Here is a 16,469-nt window from a genome sequence, read left to right on the forward strand (position 1 = left end):
GAACACACAAAATAAACCTAATAAAGATAGATAAAGTTAGGTTGGGGAAAAGTAAGGGGACTAAAGTCAAAATATTGTGGAAATAAAGTCATAATATTCCAAAAAGAAGATTTAATCAGATTATATTTGGAAAAGAAAAATTGCCTATTATGAGGAAAAAGAACAGAATTTAAAATACGTTACTTTTTCCAATAATATGAAATCATAATATTATGACAAACAAAATAAACCTAATAAAAATATAAATGTTGGAAAGTTAGGTTGGGGAAAAAAGTATGGGGAATAAAGTCAAAATATTATGAAAATAAAGCCATAATATTCCAAAAAGAAGATTTAACGAGATTATTTAAGGACGAACTTGATATATTTGAAAAATAAAAATAAATAAAACTGGTGGCCAGCCAATCACAGGGCATAAACAATAGCCATATTTGCTTATTATGAGGAAAAAGAACAGAGTTTAAAATATGTTACTTTTTCCAATAATATGAAATCATAATATTATGACAAACAAAATAAAATAAAGTTTTGGAAAGTTAGGTTGGGGAAAAGTAAGGGGAATAAAGTCAAAATATTATGGAAATAAAGTCATAATATTCCAAAAAGGAGATTTCACAAGCTTATTTAAGCATAAACTTGAGATATTTGGAAAAGAAAAATCAATAAAATCTGCAAAAATTGGGAAAAGTAGCAACATACTGATAAAATGCCCATTTTCACTTATAACATAAAGATGAGATGCAGGTTTTTCTTGACTTGACATATTTTCAAAATATCATAACCCTTGCATCTTTTCTTTTTCCACTATGAGTTCACTTCCACTTCCTGGACCACTTCCTGGAGTACTGCCGCTCGGCTTAAAACCCCTGTGCGCTATCTGGCAAGGGCACAGGAAGACAGAAAGAAAACGGATCAAAAACGCTCAATGGAGAAATATAAAGGGACAAACACAATCTGTTTGTGCGCTAGATGGAGATGAACGACGCTTAATCCCTTCGCCTTCCATCACACCTTCCCAGCCCACCCCGTGGCGGCGGCGGCGGCGGTGGCGGCGGTGGCGCCCCACTCCCCTGAAATGATGACAAATACTATTGCCACTATTTATATTTCCTAATTGTAATTAGCAGGAATTATCAATTACCGTTAGTGCCTAATTGCCCTTCATAAAGACAGCTCCCCGGGTTTAAACGTTCCCATTTAAATAATGTAACTAATAGCTCTCTCGGCTTTACATCTTCATTGTTCCGTGTGGGAGCCGCCGATGCTTTGCTCGTAATTTAGCGTTCGGGGAGGGAGGAGTGCAGGTGGCACTGCCGGCGTAATTACTGTTAATGAATTATGATGTGACCTTCTCAGAACAATGGCTAATCAATGCTTGTGTTGAGTGACAGTGCGATGAAGGAAGGTCCTGAGTCGGGTCGGTTTTTCCGTTCTTCTTCCTCCACATAAGGAACAACCTTGATTTGTACATAAAAGTAAAACAAATAAAATTAAAAAAATGGTTTGTTACAGTATAAGACACAAAAAAGACAGAAAAACTAGCCTATAATAAGATCTTCAGGCACCACATCCAAAGATTGAGAAGATTGGAGTTGCGGAGTGACAGATAACAGATCAGGACTCGGGGATCGTAGTGGTTAATAAGAGGAATGAAGGGGTCATGACTGTGGCCGGGGGCAAGGTCACGGAGCGCCCCGTGTGTTACCAGAAGGATCAGGAGGAGCTTATTGGGAATTCTACAGGATGCCATTGTTGGCTAGCAAGAACATGGGTTCTCTGGGTTGTGTTAGAAGTCTTGGGACCGACTGACAAGATTTACAGAAAGGCTGATTGAAAGGAGAAAAAGAAGAAAAAACATTTCAATTCCGAGCCGTACCTTTTCTTGTGGCGGTCAAACAAGGCTGCTTTTGTGCAACGTGTTCGATACCCAACATGATATCTCTCGAAAATGGCAAAATAATAATTTTTTAACAGTATTAGAGCCTTGTGAGACATGAAATAACACCCCTACAGTCAATTTACACTAGTAATAGATGGATGGATGGATGGATAGATACGTAGATAGACTTCCTGTGAAATGTTGTTGCCTGGCTCAGAGACAAAAGAAGATAAATAATGAATAATAATAAATGTAATGACCTTATTTTCTGGACTATAAGTTGCACAAGGCCAAAAATTTATAATTAGTTAGAAAAAAAACATACATAAGTCGCACTGGAGTATAAGTCGCACAAGGCCAAAAATGCATAATTAGTTGCAAAAAAAACATACATAAGTTGCTCCGGAGTACAAGTCGCACAAGGCCAAAAATGCATAATTAGTTAGAAAAAAACATACATAAGTCGCTCCAGAGTATAAGTCGCACAAGGCCAAAAACGCATAATGAGTTAGAAAAAAAATATACATAAGTCGCTCCGGAGTATAAGTTGCACAAGGTCAAAAATGCATTATTAGGTAGAAAAAAACATACATAAGTCGCTCCGGAGTATAGGTCGCACAAGACCAAAAATGTATAATTAGGTAGAAAAAACATACATAAGTCGTTCCGGAGTATAAGTCGCACAAGGCCAAAAATGCATAATTAGTTAGAAAAAAAAACATACATAAGTCGCTCCGGAGTATAAGTCGCACAAGACCAAAAATGTATAATTAGTTAAAAAAAAACATACATAAGTCGCTCCGGAGTATAAGTCGCACAAGGCCAAAAATGTATAATTAGTTAAAAAAAAAAACATACATAAGTCGCTCCGGAATATAAGTCGCACAAGACCAAAAATGTATAATTAGTTGTAAAAAAACATACATAAGTCGCTCCGGAGTATAAGTCGCACAAGGCCAAAAATGCATAATTAGTTAGAAAAAAAACATACATAAGTCGCTCCGGAGTATAAGTCGCACAAGGCCAAAAATGTATAATTAGTTAAAAAAAAAAACATACATAAGTCGCTCCGGAATATAAGTCGCACAAGACCAAAAATGTATAATTAGTTGTAAAAAAACATACATAAGTCGCTCCGGAGTATAAGTCGCACAAGGCCAAAAATGCATAATTAGTTAGAAAAAAAACATACATAAGTCGCTCCGGAGTATAAGTCGCACAAGACCAAAAATGTATAATTAGTTAGAAAAAAATATACATAAGTCGCTCCGGAGTATAAGTCGCACAAGGCCAAAAATGCATAATTAGTTAGAAAAAAAACATACATAAGTCGCTCCGGAGTATAAGTCGCACAAGACCAAAAATGTATAATTAGTTAGAAAAAAATATACATAAGTCGCTCCGGAGTATAAGTCGCACAAGGCCAAAAATGCATAATTAGTTAGAAAAAAACATACATAAGTCGCTCCGGAGTATAAGTCGCACAAGACCAAAAATTTATAAGTAGTTAGAAAAAAACCATACATAAGTCGCTCCGGAGTATAAGTCACACAAGTCGCCCTGTGATTGGCTGGCCACGAGTCCAGGGTGCCCTAAGATAGCTGGGATAGGCTCCAGCACCCCCTCGTGAGGATAAGTGGTAGAAAATGAATGAATGAATGAATGAATAAAGAAAGTTCCCAAAACAAAAACAATAAGTCACGTGAACTTGGTCTTTTAAGTTGGAGAAACTTAGTTGTGAGTTAAAATTACCTGAAAAAATTTGCTGGATTTCATCCAAATTTTAAAGCGGCGAGATTACAATTTTTTTTTTAAAGTTGAGTCAACTTGGATTTTTTTTACAGCGTGAGAACGATGAGGTGAAAAAGTTTGTCCTCTTATCTGACGTGTTCATACCGTATTAGCTCGTGAACTGACCTTTACCTTGCTGTGACAGGGGCGAGGCATGACTGACAGCGTCCCTCGGTGTAAATTTACCCCCCCCCCCCCACCACTTCTCTTCCTTTCCGTCGGCCATGCGATGCGGTTTGACCCTTTGTACAAATCACCGCCCAACTTTCCACATCTGCTGCCTGTCAGCATCTGCCAGGCGCATTCACCCGTCCCGCACATAATGAAAAACTCTCATTACTCGCCTCCACCCAACAGGTACACAAACCGTTAGGACAATTACTGGGCAATGCCACTGACCTTGTTGTCAGAGGGAGTCACATTGAGCACACACAACCGGGAGGCAGCACAGCCCACAGCCACGGAGATCTGGCAAAATAACCACAGCTTTCATGTAAACGAGATGTACGCAAATATTCATTCATTCATTTTATACCGCTTTTCCTCACGAGGGTCGCGGGGGTGCTGGAGCCTATCCCAGCTTTCTTTGGGCGAGAGGCGGGGTACACCCTGGACTGGTGGCCAGCCAATCACAGGGCACATATAGACAAACAACCATTCACACTCACATTCATACCTATGGACAATTTGGAGTCGCTAATTAACCTAGCATGTTTTTGGAATGTGGGAGGAAAACCGGAGTACCCGGAGAAAACCCACGCATGCACGGGGAGAACATGCAAACTCCACACAGAGATGGCCGAGGGTGGAATTGAACCCTGGTCTCCAAGCTGTGAGGTCTGCGCGCTAACCACTCGACCGCTAAATATGTACGCTAAATATGTACGCTAAATATGTACGCTAAATATGTACGCTAAATATGTACGCTAAATATGTACGCTAAATATGTACGCTAAATATGTACGCCAAATATGTACGCTAAATAATAAACACATTAAACTAAACTAAAATAAACTAAACTAAAATAAAATAAAATAAACTAAACTAAAATAAAATAAAATAAAATAAAATAAAATAAAATAAAATAAAATAAAATAAAATAAAATAAAATAAAATAAAATAAAATAAAATAAAATGAAATAAAATAAAATAAAATAAAATAAAAATAATTTTACTTCAATTGTAATCTGATGCATGTTCAAATGAAATTAAACCAGTTAAAAAAAAAATCCACCAAATAATCATGTTTCTTAAGGCTTTTTATGAGGCTTCTTGGCTGATTTCGTATCAACATTTGCAATAAAAACACATCAATTACTTCCAGTAATTTCAGGAGCACTTTAAACATCAGACCTCAAACTAAACCAAGCTAAAATAAAATAAAATAAAATAAAATAAAATAAAATAAAATAAAATAAAATAAAATAAAATAAAATAAAATAAAATAAAATAAAATAAAATAAAATAAATAATAATTTTACTTCAATTGTAATCTGATGCATGTTCAAATGAAATTAAACCAGTTAAAAAAAAATCCACCAAATAATCATGTTTCTTAAGGCTTTTTATGAGGCTTCTTGGCTGATTTCGTATCAACATTTGCAATAAAAACACATCAATTACTTCCAGTAATTTCAGGAGCACTTTAAACATCAGACCTCAAACTAAACCAAGCTAAAATAAAATAAAATAAAATAAAATAAAATAAAATAAAATAAAATAAAATAAAATAAAATAAAATAAAATAAAATAAAATAAAATAAAATAAAATAAAATAAAATAAAATAAAATAAAATAATAATTTTACTTCAATTGTAATCTGATGCATGTTCAAATGAAATTAAACCACAGAAAACCGAGAAAAAAAACAATTGGACTTAAAAAAAAAATCCACTTGTGTTTAGCAGTCTGTGCCACCTACCAAATAATCATGTTTCTTAAGGCTTTTTATGAGGCTTCTTGGCTGATTTCGTATCAACATTTGCAATAAAAACACATCAATTACTTCCAGTTCCAGTCACAACTCTCCATGTCGCTTAAGTTGCCGTTGTTCTTTAGCAACAAAGGCAGCTAACAAGCGAAGTCCGCATCGGAAAACGTTGCCCCAAGCATAAATGATGAAGAATGAAGGTTCGATTTTCAGGTCTTTTTAAACTGGTTTCACTGGCTGTGCCAATAAAAAAACGTACATGAAAGAGATTCCAAGACAACGTGGACCACAACATTGAACATAAAGGTCCTTCAGCGGCTACAAACTTTTAAGGAATCTGACATTGAGGGTTCAAACGGAACTCCTTCAGGGCTTACCAGACACTTGCTGCTCCTTTGTTTTGGCCTCCACTTTACAGCAAAGCTTAGGAGACATGGAGGACAAAAACAATGGACACGGCAGAGCTCATCAAGCCTCCTCTGCCGTTTAAACAAATTATCTGATGTTTAGCAGACTTGGGGGCAGAACTCCCTGCCAAGCGATGACTTTATTGTCCCAGGATGGAAGTGTGTCTCTGCGGCTCCCCTGCCGTGAGCGACATGAGGCCCCCTACTCGACCTTTCTTCATGTCCCGCACCGGGCTTGGTGGGCCGTATGTGGCCCCCGGGCCGTAGTTTTCCCACCCCTGTTGTATGGTTATATCACCTCGCACTTTGGTATGTGACAAAAAAAATATATTTTTAAATAAATAATAAAATAAAAATACATTAATAAATAAATTACTAAATATATATAATATAAAATAACAAATATATAATAATAAATAAATAATGAAATAAATTACAACAAATTAAAAACATTTTTTTAATTATATTAGGAAAGCAGGAAGTGAACAAATGTAACAGTTACTGATTGTAAAAGTACCAGATGGAGGGGTAGGATTTAATAAGCTTTGCTTCTTCCTACTCCTTTTGGACATGTGGAACTGTGAACTGATTATGTGATGCATTCAATTGCAATCTGATGCATGTTCAAATGAAATCAAAATATGTAAAACTGAGAAAAAAAACAATTGGACTAGTTTTAAAAAATAAAATCCACTTCTATAAAGTAGCACAAAACTTTGGAGCTGAAAGACAAGACTTTAGCGTAGTCTTGTGTTTAGCAGTCTGTGCCACCTACCAAATAATCATGTTTCTTGACTGATTTCGTATCAACATTTGCAATAAAAACACATCAATTGCTTCCAGTAATTTCAGGAATACTTTAAACATCAGACCTCAAACTAAACCAAGCTAAAATAAAATAAAATAAAATAAAATAAAATAAAATAAAATAAAATAAAATAAAATAAAATAAAATAAAATAAAATAAAATAAAATAATTTTACTTCAATTGTAATCTGATGCATGTTCAAATGAAATTATACCATGTGAAACCGAGAAAAAAAACAATTGGACTAGTTTTTTTAAAAAAAAATCAATTTCTATAAAGTAGCACAAAACTTTGGAGCTGAAAGACAAGACTTTATCATATTTTTTAAGGCTTTTCATTATGCTTCTTGGCTGATTTTGTATCAACATTTGCAATAAAAACACATCAATTACTTCCAGTAATTTCAGGAGCACTTTAAACATCAGACATACTCGGCCCGCTCAGCTGCTCTGGAGACAACCCGAGGGCGTCTTTGTCCTCGGGGGTTGATTCTTTGTCCCGTTCGCGCACACAAACAGATGTCTGGCTATTGGCTTTTAGGAAGTTGTAAACCTCCAGCGTGCGGCGGGTTGCATTCATATGGACGGCCCGGAGTGGTGCCTGTGCGAGTGGCATACACATGCAAATGCGGACAAGCGGGTCCCCCGTTGGGGCGGCTTTAACAAATGTTTGACTATGTAACAGAGCCAAAGCATGCCAGTCCGCCGGGTTATGACCGGCTAGCGCTGAGAGAGCTCCATGTAGAGCAGCAATCACCTCGCAGCGTATAACTAACACAGGAAACAGCAAAGGGGAAGAATGAGACCCCAAACAGTGTGTCAACATTGTGCCGATAGAAGTACACACAACAATGTGGACCCCACACATGCCGACGCTACCGGTATGCTAATGCGGGGCAAAAAAAAAAAAGTCATGACACACAAAACCATTCATGTTCCCGTTTATCTTTCACTGGTAATGCCCTAAACCACACAAACAACCAACTGGAATGGAATGGTACTTCGGCATGGAAACAGGACTTCATAACACTCAAGAAAGGTTCAATTCCACCCTGGGCTATCTCTGTGTGGAGTTTGCATGTTCTCCCCCCGTGCATGTGTGGGTTTTTTCCGGGTACTCCGGTTTCCTCCCACATTCCAAAAACATGCTAGGTTAATCGGCGACTCCAAATTGTCCATAGGTATGAATGTGAGTGTGAATGGTTGTTTGTCTATATGTGCCCTGTGATTGGCTGGCCACCAGTCCAGGGTGTACCCCGCCTCTCGGCTGAAAACAGCTGGGATAGGCTGAATGTTAAAAATCATTGACACAGTAGCTTATATCACATGACCTTAACAATGCATGAAGTCATGAAGCTCTCCTCCCTTTCTGTGTGGAAGTGGTAATTTCATTCATTAATTTTAATGAATTAATGAATGCTTATCCTCACGAGGGTCGCGGGGGGTGCTGGAGCCTATCCCAGCTGTCTTCATGCGAGAGGCGGGGTACACCCTGGTTGGGTCACCAACCAATCACAGTTTATGTTGTAGCATCGTTGTTTGGCTAAATATATACAGTATGGCTAAATTTGTCGCAGGGGGTGCTGAAGACTATCCCAGCTGTCTTCGGGCGAGAGAGGCGGGGTACACCCTGGACTGGTGGCCAGCCAATCACAGGGCACATATAGACAAACAACCATTCACACTCACATTCATACCTATGGACAATTTGGAGTCATCAATTAGCAACTAGCATGTATTTGGAATGTGGGAGGAAACCGGAATCCCCGGAGCACAGGGAGAACATGCAAACTCCACACAGATGGGATAGAACTCGGGTCTCCTAGCTGTGAGGTCTGCATGCTAACCACTAGACCACCGTGCAGCCTGTTTTCTATGCTTTAACATAAAAAAAACATAAAACAAGGAATCTTACTTGGCAATTAACTGTACGTAAACAATACTGAACCATCTGCATATATGACGTCTCTACTTGTTCAATTGTTGCTAGGCAAAATTTGTGTACCCCCCAAAAAATAAAATAAAATAAAACACTATGAAGTCATATTCACGTTGTTTTTTCCTAAGCTACTTGGGGCAAAGAGCTCCGCTGCCCCAGAATGAACGCATTCCAAGGATGGAGAAAGACAGCAGGAATAAAAATGACACAAAAAATATCACTTGAAGAATTATAATAAACATTACTTTTGCGATCAAGGTAATACACTATTAAATATGAAAAATAACATTGCAAAAACCAAAGAAGAAGAAGAAAACACTCCACCAAAGAATAAAGACAATAGCAACGGCGATATCATGGAGCAACAAACTCCAATAATTGACATCATTCATAAGCTCAAGAAAGCTTTGCCGTTGCGGTAATTGGTTTTGGCCTCCCGCTATCCCAAATAACGTTTTTTTTTTTCCGCCATCAGGTTTTTTTCTGTTTTTTATCTGCATCGGACACCTGCTGGGAATATTGATCCTGCGCTGGTTTCACCATTTAACCGTCATCAGGCATCAGGGTTTTAAACAACCCCTGTGTCACTTTATATTGAATACTAATGGCAGAGACTCAGGAGCCCATTGATTGTGAATATATATATATATTTATATATATTTATATATTTATATATCTATCAGCTTAGGCGAGAAAACAATCAGCGCTGCTCATTGTGTGCCTGCAATTTGGCTGTGAATGCCTGAAAAGTAAGTTGGTGAAAAAACACTTCATAGTATTCTTCAACAGACGAGCTAAAAGCTGACATTTTATAGACTTTTACTCTAATATACACATTTTAATTCCCCTGCAAACGCAATATTGGCACATAACTACTCCTGAATGTCATATTTGCATATGCATATCACAACAACACACTTGAATATTGCAAACTTTATGAATGCAGCTTTGATATTGGTCACTAGGAGCAGACGTTGAGTGTTAAAGTTAGTGTTTTTAATATATTAGCAATACAATTTGGACAAATTACATTATACGCAATGTGTAACGTAGTGGGACCTTGGTTAGCATCCGCCCTGGTTAGCATGTTTCTATCCGCCCTGGTTAGCATGTTTCTTGGTTAACATCGCAATGTTGTCTCGGTTTGCATTTATTTTCTAGTTGGTTAGCATCCGCCCTGGTGAGCATGTTTCTTGGTTAACACCGCAACGTTGCCTCGGTTTGCATTCATTTTGCAGTTGGTTAGCATCCACCCTGGTTGGCATGTTTCTTGGTTAACACGACAATGTCGCCTCGGTTTGCGTTCATTTTGCAGTTAGTTAGCATCTGCCCTGGTTAGCATGTTTCTTGGTTAACACCACAGTGTTGCCCTAGTTTGCGTTCATTTTGCAGTTGGTTAGCATCCGCCCTGGTTAGCATGTTTCCTGGTTAACACCGCAATGTTGCCTCGGTTTGTGTTCATTTTGCAGTTGGTTAGCATCCGCCCTGGTTAACATGATTCTATCCGCCCTGGTTAGCATGTTTCTATCCGCCCTGGTTAGCATGTTTCTATCCGCCCTGGTTAGCATGTTTCTTGGTTAACACCGCAATGTTGCCTCGGTTTGCGTTATTTTGGAGTTGGTTAGCATCCGCCCTGGTTAGCATGTTTCCTGGTTAACACCGCAATGTTGCCTCGGTTTGTGTTCATTTTGCAGTTGGTTAGCATCCGCCCTGGTTAACATGATTCTATCCGTCCTGGTTAGCATGTTTCTATCCGCCCTGGTTAGCATGTTTCTTGGTTAACACCGTAATGTTGCCTCGGTTTGCGTTATTTTGGAGTTGGTTAGCATCCGCCCTGGTTAGCATGTTTCCTGGTTAACACCGCAATGTTGCCTCGGTTTGTGTTCATTTTGCAGTTGGTTAGCATCCGCCCTGGTTAACATGATTCTATCCGCCCTGGTTAGCATGTTTCTATCCGCCCTGGTTAGCATGTTTCTTGGTTAACACCGCAATGTTGCCTCGGTTTGCGTTATTTTGGAGTTGGTTAGCATCCGCCCTGGTTAGCATGTTTCCTGGTTAACACCGCAGTGTTGCCTCGGTTTGTGTTCATTTTGCAGTTGGTTAGCATCCGCCCTGGTTAACATGATTCTATCCGCCCTGGTTAGCATGTTTCTATCCGCCCTGGTTAGCATGTTTCTATCCGCCCTGGTTAGCATGTTTCTTGGTTAACACCGCAATGTTGCCTCGGTTTGCGTTATTTTGGAGTTGGTTAGCATCCGCCCTGGTTAGCATGTTTCCTGGTTAACACCGCAATGTTGCCTCGGTTTGTGTTCATTTTGCAGTTGGTTAGCATCCGCCCTGGTTAACATGATTCTATCCGTCCTGGTTAGCATGTTTCTATCCGCCCTGGTTAGCATGTTTCTTGGTTAACACCGTAATGTTGCCTCGGTTTGCGTTATTTTGGAGTTGGTTAGCATCCGCCCTGGTTAGCATGTTTCCTGGTTAACACCGCAATGTTGCCTCGGTTTGTGTTCATTTTGCAGTTGGTTAGCATCCGCCCTGGTTAACATGATTCTATCCGCCCTGGTTAGCATGTTTCTATCCGCCCTGGTTAGCATGTTTCTTGGTTAACACCGCAATGTTGCCTCGGTTTGCGTTATTTTGGAGTTGGTTAGCATCCGCCCTGGTTAGCATGTTTCCTGGTTAACACCGCAGTGTTGCCTCGGTTTGTGTTCATTTTGCAGTTGGTTAGCATCCGCCCTGGTTAACATGATTCTATCCGCCCTGGTTAGCATGTTTCTATCCGCCCTGGTTAGCATGTTTCTTGGTTAACACCGCAATGTTGCCTCGGTTTGCGTTCATTTTGCAGTTGGTTAGCATCCGCCCTGGTTAGCATGTTTTTTGGTTAACACCACAATGTTGCCTTGGTTTGCGTTCATTTTCCATTTATTTTCCACTATTATTAATTTATTAATTTATGATTAAAACAATAGAGTATCTCTACTAAATCTGTACAAAAGTGGGAAAATATATAATATAATATAATATAATATAATATAATATAATATAATATAATATAATATAATATAATATAATATAATATAATATAATATAATATAATATAATATAATATGATATGATATGATATGATATGATATGATATGATATGATATGATATGATATGATATGATATAATGTAATGTAATGTAATGTAATGTAATGTCATAACATATCATATCATATCATATCATATCATATCATATCATATCATATCATATCATATCATATCATATCATATCATATCATATCCCGGTTTGGATTTCCTAATGTCGACTACATTCATTCATATCCTGTGCATCTCCGGGGGGCTAAGCCCCCCTGTCCTCAGAACCTAGTAACGCCCCTAGGCAGTGTTATTGTTAATCAAAGGCTTGACAAAACTGATCATTTTTATAATATTTTATATTATTTGCAAAATGTGAATATTAGTGCAGGTGTATCCACCGGTAATTGATAGCACTCTTTCCAGGGGTGAAAATACAATAAAGCTTCTTAATTAAGGTCTCCAAAAAGATTCTTCAATTTGGTGATGGGGCTCCATCCCATCCCAAGCGCCATCTGTGGCCAATTTACTTTCAGGTCGCGCGTTATTGAATTTAATGATATGGGTGATTATCGACCAATACTCGGGGCCCATTAGGAGGTCGTGTGAAACACTAATAGTGTTTGTGTCACGTGCATGGTGGGGTGGGGGTGGGGGTGGGGGGGCTCGGACGCTTTAAAGAGCGCCAACACACCACGCTGCAGGACTAGACAGACGAAACACACTCATCACCTCGGATCCGGTTGCCAGGACTCGCTCCTCGCGCGTAATTACGCACGACATTTACTTTTGTTTTCTTTCATTTTTTTTATTTTAAGCATGCTGGATTCAAAGCACCGTGGAGTGACAATGATGACGTCCACTCACAAGATCTCCTTCTCCATCGTCGACATCCTGGATCCGAATAAATTCAACAGCGGCAACAAGAAAGGAAGCGAAGTTGTCAAGTTTGGAGTCCCGGGCGCGGAGGTGACGAGTTGGGAGACGCACAGCGACACGGAAGGAGACGTCACAGCAGCGGGTAAAGAACCCAGAACGCACCGTGCGCTATGTACATTGTACACAATGTGCGTATTTTGGATGTATTTGCAAAGTAAACATTGAATTGTAGCATTTTAATGCATGCGTAATTTACTTGAGAAATTAAAAAAAATAATAAAAAAATACATAAATGCATACACAAAATAATTAAAAGGGCCTTCAAAGTTTGGGTAATCCTGATAAAAAACAGGGACAAAAATATATCACATGGAAAAACTATTTTAAAAATATATTTAAAAAATAATATATATTATTATATTAAAATATTTTATTAAAAAAATATAAAAAATAATATATATTATTATATTATATTAAAATATTTTATTAAAAAAATAAAAAAATAATATATATTATAGTAAAATATTTTATAAAAAATATATTAAAAAATAATAAGAAACATAGCAAGTTAAGACTTTACCCAGGAAGTGAGTGAGCATCCAGTGAAAGCTATTTTTTTTTTTTTACTTTTTTATCAGATTCATCTTTATATGACCTTCCCCTAATTTCCACGGCTGCGTTCCCATTCAGGGGAAGCCACAAAGGCTTGTATCCCAGAGCCCCGGCGTGTGATTGGCATTGGGGCAGGCAGGCCCAGATAATTGTTTAAATCGTCCCATTGAGGACGCTTTGATCGATATCCCATTACCGCATCCTGCATATCTCCCCGCAGCACCTTGCAGGTACAAACCTCACACCCCAGCCATGTCTGATCCTTAAATATCGTTCGATTAAAACTCCCACCCCCCCTTCTTAAATAGATGACATTTATCGACCCGCGGGCAAATATGAAATCCATTAGCACGTCACGGCCTGAGACGGCGCAGCTGGATTTAGGTGGGATTTCTTTCCGCAACATGACATTTGAGTCGCTATCTGGTTTATAAATTATTGAAGGATTAGCGAGCAAGCCCCCCTACCGAAGGCACCCGAATCTGGGCTATCTGCAGCCACCGCCGTAAGATGCTATAGCAAGACCTCGAGAGTTTTTGCTACTAAAAGTCCACTACGGGTATCAGGATAAGTAAGAAAAGATCACTGAAGCGGATTTAAAAGAGCAAATCCTCAAAGAACACAAACATGATTGGAACGTTTTGCTGTCCATTCAGAACCATCACAATAGACACACGGATACCCACTGTAGATCAGGGGTCGGGGGGGCACAACTTTTCCCACTTGGGTACATTTTGTGTGTGGGGCAACGTAGGTCAACATATGCTATTATATGCGATCCTAAGGCAAAAATGGCCCACGGGCCGCACTTTAGATACCCCTGCTGTCAGAGATTTGTCAGAGATTTTTTTGTCAAAAAATCAATAAAAAATAAAAATAAAAAATAAAAAATAAAAAATAAAAAATATAAAATTATTTAGGAGGGCTTAAGAGTCCTCCTGAAATGTCAGAGATTTTGTCAGAGATTTGTCAGAGATTTGTCAGAGATTTGTCAGAGATTTGTCAGAGATTTGTCAGAGATTTTTCAGAGATTTTTCAGAGATTTTTCAGAGATTTTTCAGAGATTTTTTTTGTCCAAAAAAATTCAATAAAAAAATCAAATTATTTAGGGGGAATTAATAATTACACATGCTATTATATCATATGCGATCCTAAGGTAAAAATGGCCCACGGGCCGCACTTTAGATACCCCTGCTGTCAGAGATTTGTCAGAGATTTTTTTTGTCAAAAAATCAATAAAAAATAAAAATAAAAAATATAAAATTATTTAGGAGGGCTTAAGAGTCCTCCTGAAATGTCAGAGATTTTGTCAGAGATTTGTCAAAAATTTGTCAGAGATTTTTCAGAGATTTTTCAGAGATTTTTCAGAGATTTTTCAGAGATTTTTCAGAGATTTTTCAGAGATTTTTTTTGTCCAAAAAAATTCAATAAAAAAAATCAAATTATGTAGGGGGAATTAATAATTACACATGCTATTATATCATATGCGATCCTAAGGTAAAAATGGCCCACGGGCCGCACTTTAGATACCCCTGCTGTCAGAGATCTTGTCAGAGATTTGTCGGAGATTTTTTTTGTCAAAAAAAATCAATAAAAAAAAAATATAAATAAAAATATATAATTATTTAGGAGGGCTTAAGAGTCCTCCTGAAATGTCAGAGATTTGTCAGAGATTTTTTTGTTGTACAAAAAAATTTCAATAAAAAAATCAATAAAAAATATCAAATTATTTAGGGGAATTAAACTTTTTTTCTGTGACTTTTTTTATTTTGTACAAACTTAATTTACATTTATTTAGATTTTTATAGTGTCTAGTGTAGGGGTGTCCGAAGTACGGACCCGGGATTATTTGTTTTTTAATATAAAAAAAGAGCAGTAATTTTACAGCAACTGTCTGAATATTTGAGAATAACATTACAGTATTAATAAACAAAATGGCAATTTTTTTATTAAAAAATTCATAATATATGAGGAAAAAATACTTTAGAAGCATAAATGTGAAAAAATGAGTCGGAAAAAAGTTCTAGTCCCGAGAATGAAAGAACAGGGGTGTCCAAACTATTTCTTAATTTTGCAAATATTTCTCATTTTTAAATAATCTTAATAAATGTTCATCCATCAATGTTCTATTTATGTGTTTACTGGAGCCTATCCCAGCTGGAAGCAAATCCACACCCTACAGAACCTTGAGCCTAATGCTCCATGTCACGGGTGTCCATCATGTGGCCCCAGGTCCATTTACGGCCCACAGATTCTTTGTCTACGGACAAAATGACATCTGCAATGCAAAACGCCAAAACTCATGTTCGGTTCCTGTTCCCCCAGGGGAGGACACAGACGACGACCAGTCTCCACCCGCCAATCACCACCCGGTCATCGTTGACCCCCTCCTGACTGACAGCCACCCCCGTGTCGCCGGCGAGCCGGACCACTCAGCAGAGGAGTCCACGGTCACCCCGCAGGACGCCCCGCCGCACAAAAGACGCCGTCAAGACCCCAACGGCACCAAACCCCGCCGCGCCCGAACCGCCTTCACTTACGAACAGCTAGTAGCGCTGGAGAACAAATTCCGTGCCACCCGGTACCTTTCGGTGTGCGAGAGGCTCAACCTGGCCTTGTCGTTGAGTCTGACCGAAACTCAGGTCAAGATCTGGTTCCAGAACAGGCGGACCAAGTGGAAAAAACAGAACCCGGGAGCGGACAGCACGTTGCCCCCGGCGTCCGGCTCGCTGATCAATCCCGGGCAGAGCACATGCGGTTCGGGGCAGGCCGGCTTCCATCAGTCTTTCCCAAATCTCAGTTCAGGGAACGTGATTTTCCACACAGCCGGTGCTGTACCACTTTCCACCACTGGGGGGCTCCTGCATCCCTTTATGTCTAGTGGATTTGTCCAGCCTACTTATTTTAATTCCCACCTATGAAGGAAACATAGAAGAACTGCATAGATTGACTATTCAAAGTGCTGCATTGATGCCAAATGTTTTGTTTATGTTATGATCTGTTGCCATGGATACTATCAAACTATCAAATGATGTTCCTAGTGGCTGTGTAAAAAAAAAATGATGCACTACAATTGTCCGTCATTGTTTGTTGAAACACTGTATATGCAACACATGTTTACATTTGTAAAAAAAACAAACTTT

The 16,469-nt window shown here is 38.5% G+C and overlaps 1 protein-coding gene across 1 annotated transcript in view; it reads left to right on the plus strand.

Moving 5' to 3' along the window:
• The window catches only part of nkx1.2la (NK1 transcription factor related 2-like,a), a 28,662-nt gene extending 12,415 nt beyond the window's left edge, over positions 1-16,247 (plus strand). Inside the window, exons 2-3 of the mRNA XM_058059272.2 lie at positions 12,654-12,856; positions 15,652-16,247. Of these exons, the coding sequence (XP_057915255.2) occupies positions 12,655-12,856; positions 15,652-16,247 (798 nt within the window). The 5' untranslated portion in view covers position 12,654. The remainder of the gene's footprint in view (positions 1-12,653; positions 12,857-15,651) is intronic.
• Positions 16,248-16,469: the final 222 nt, after the last annotated feature.

The sequence above is a fragment of the Doryrhamphus excisus genome, linkage group LG20 (assembly GCF_037039965.1).
Source record: "Doryrhamphus excisus strain RoL-2023G ecotype Guam linkage group LG20, RoL_Dexc_Guam_v1.1, whole genome shotgun sequence".
NCBI classification, from domain to species: Eukaryota; Metazoa; Chordata; class Actinopteri; order Syngnathiformes; family Syngnathidae; genus Doryrhamphus; species Doryrhamphus excisus.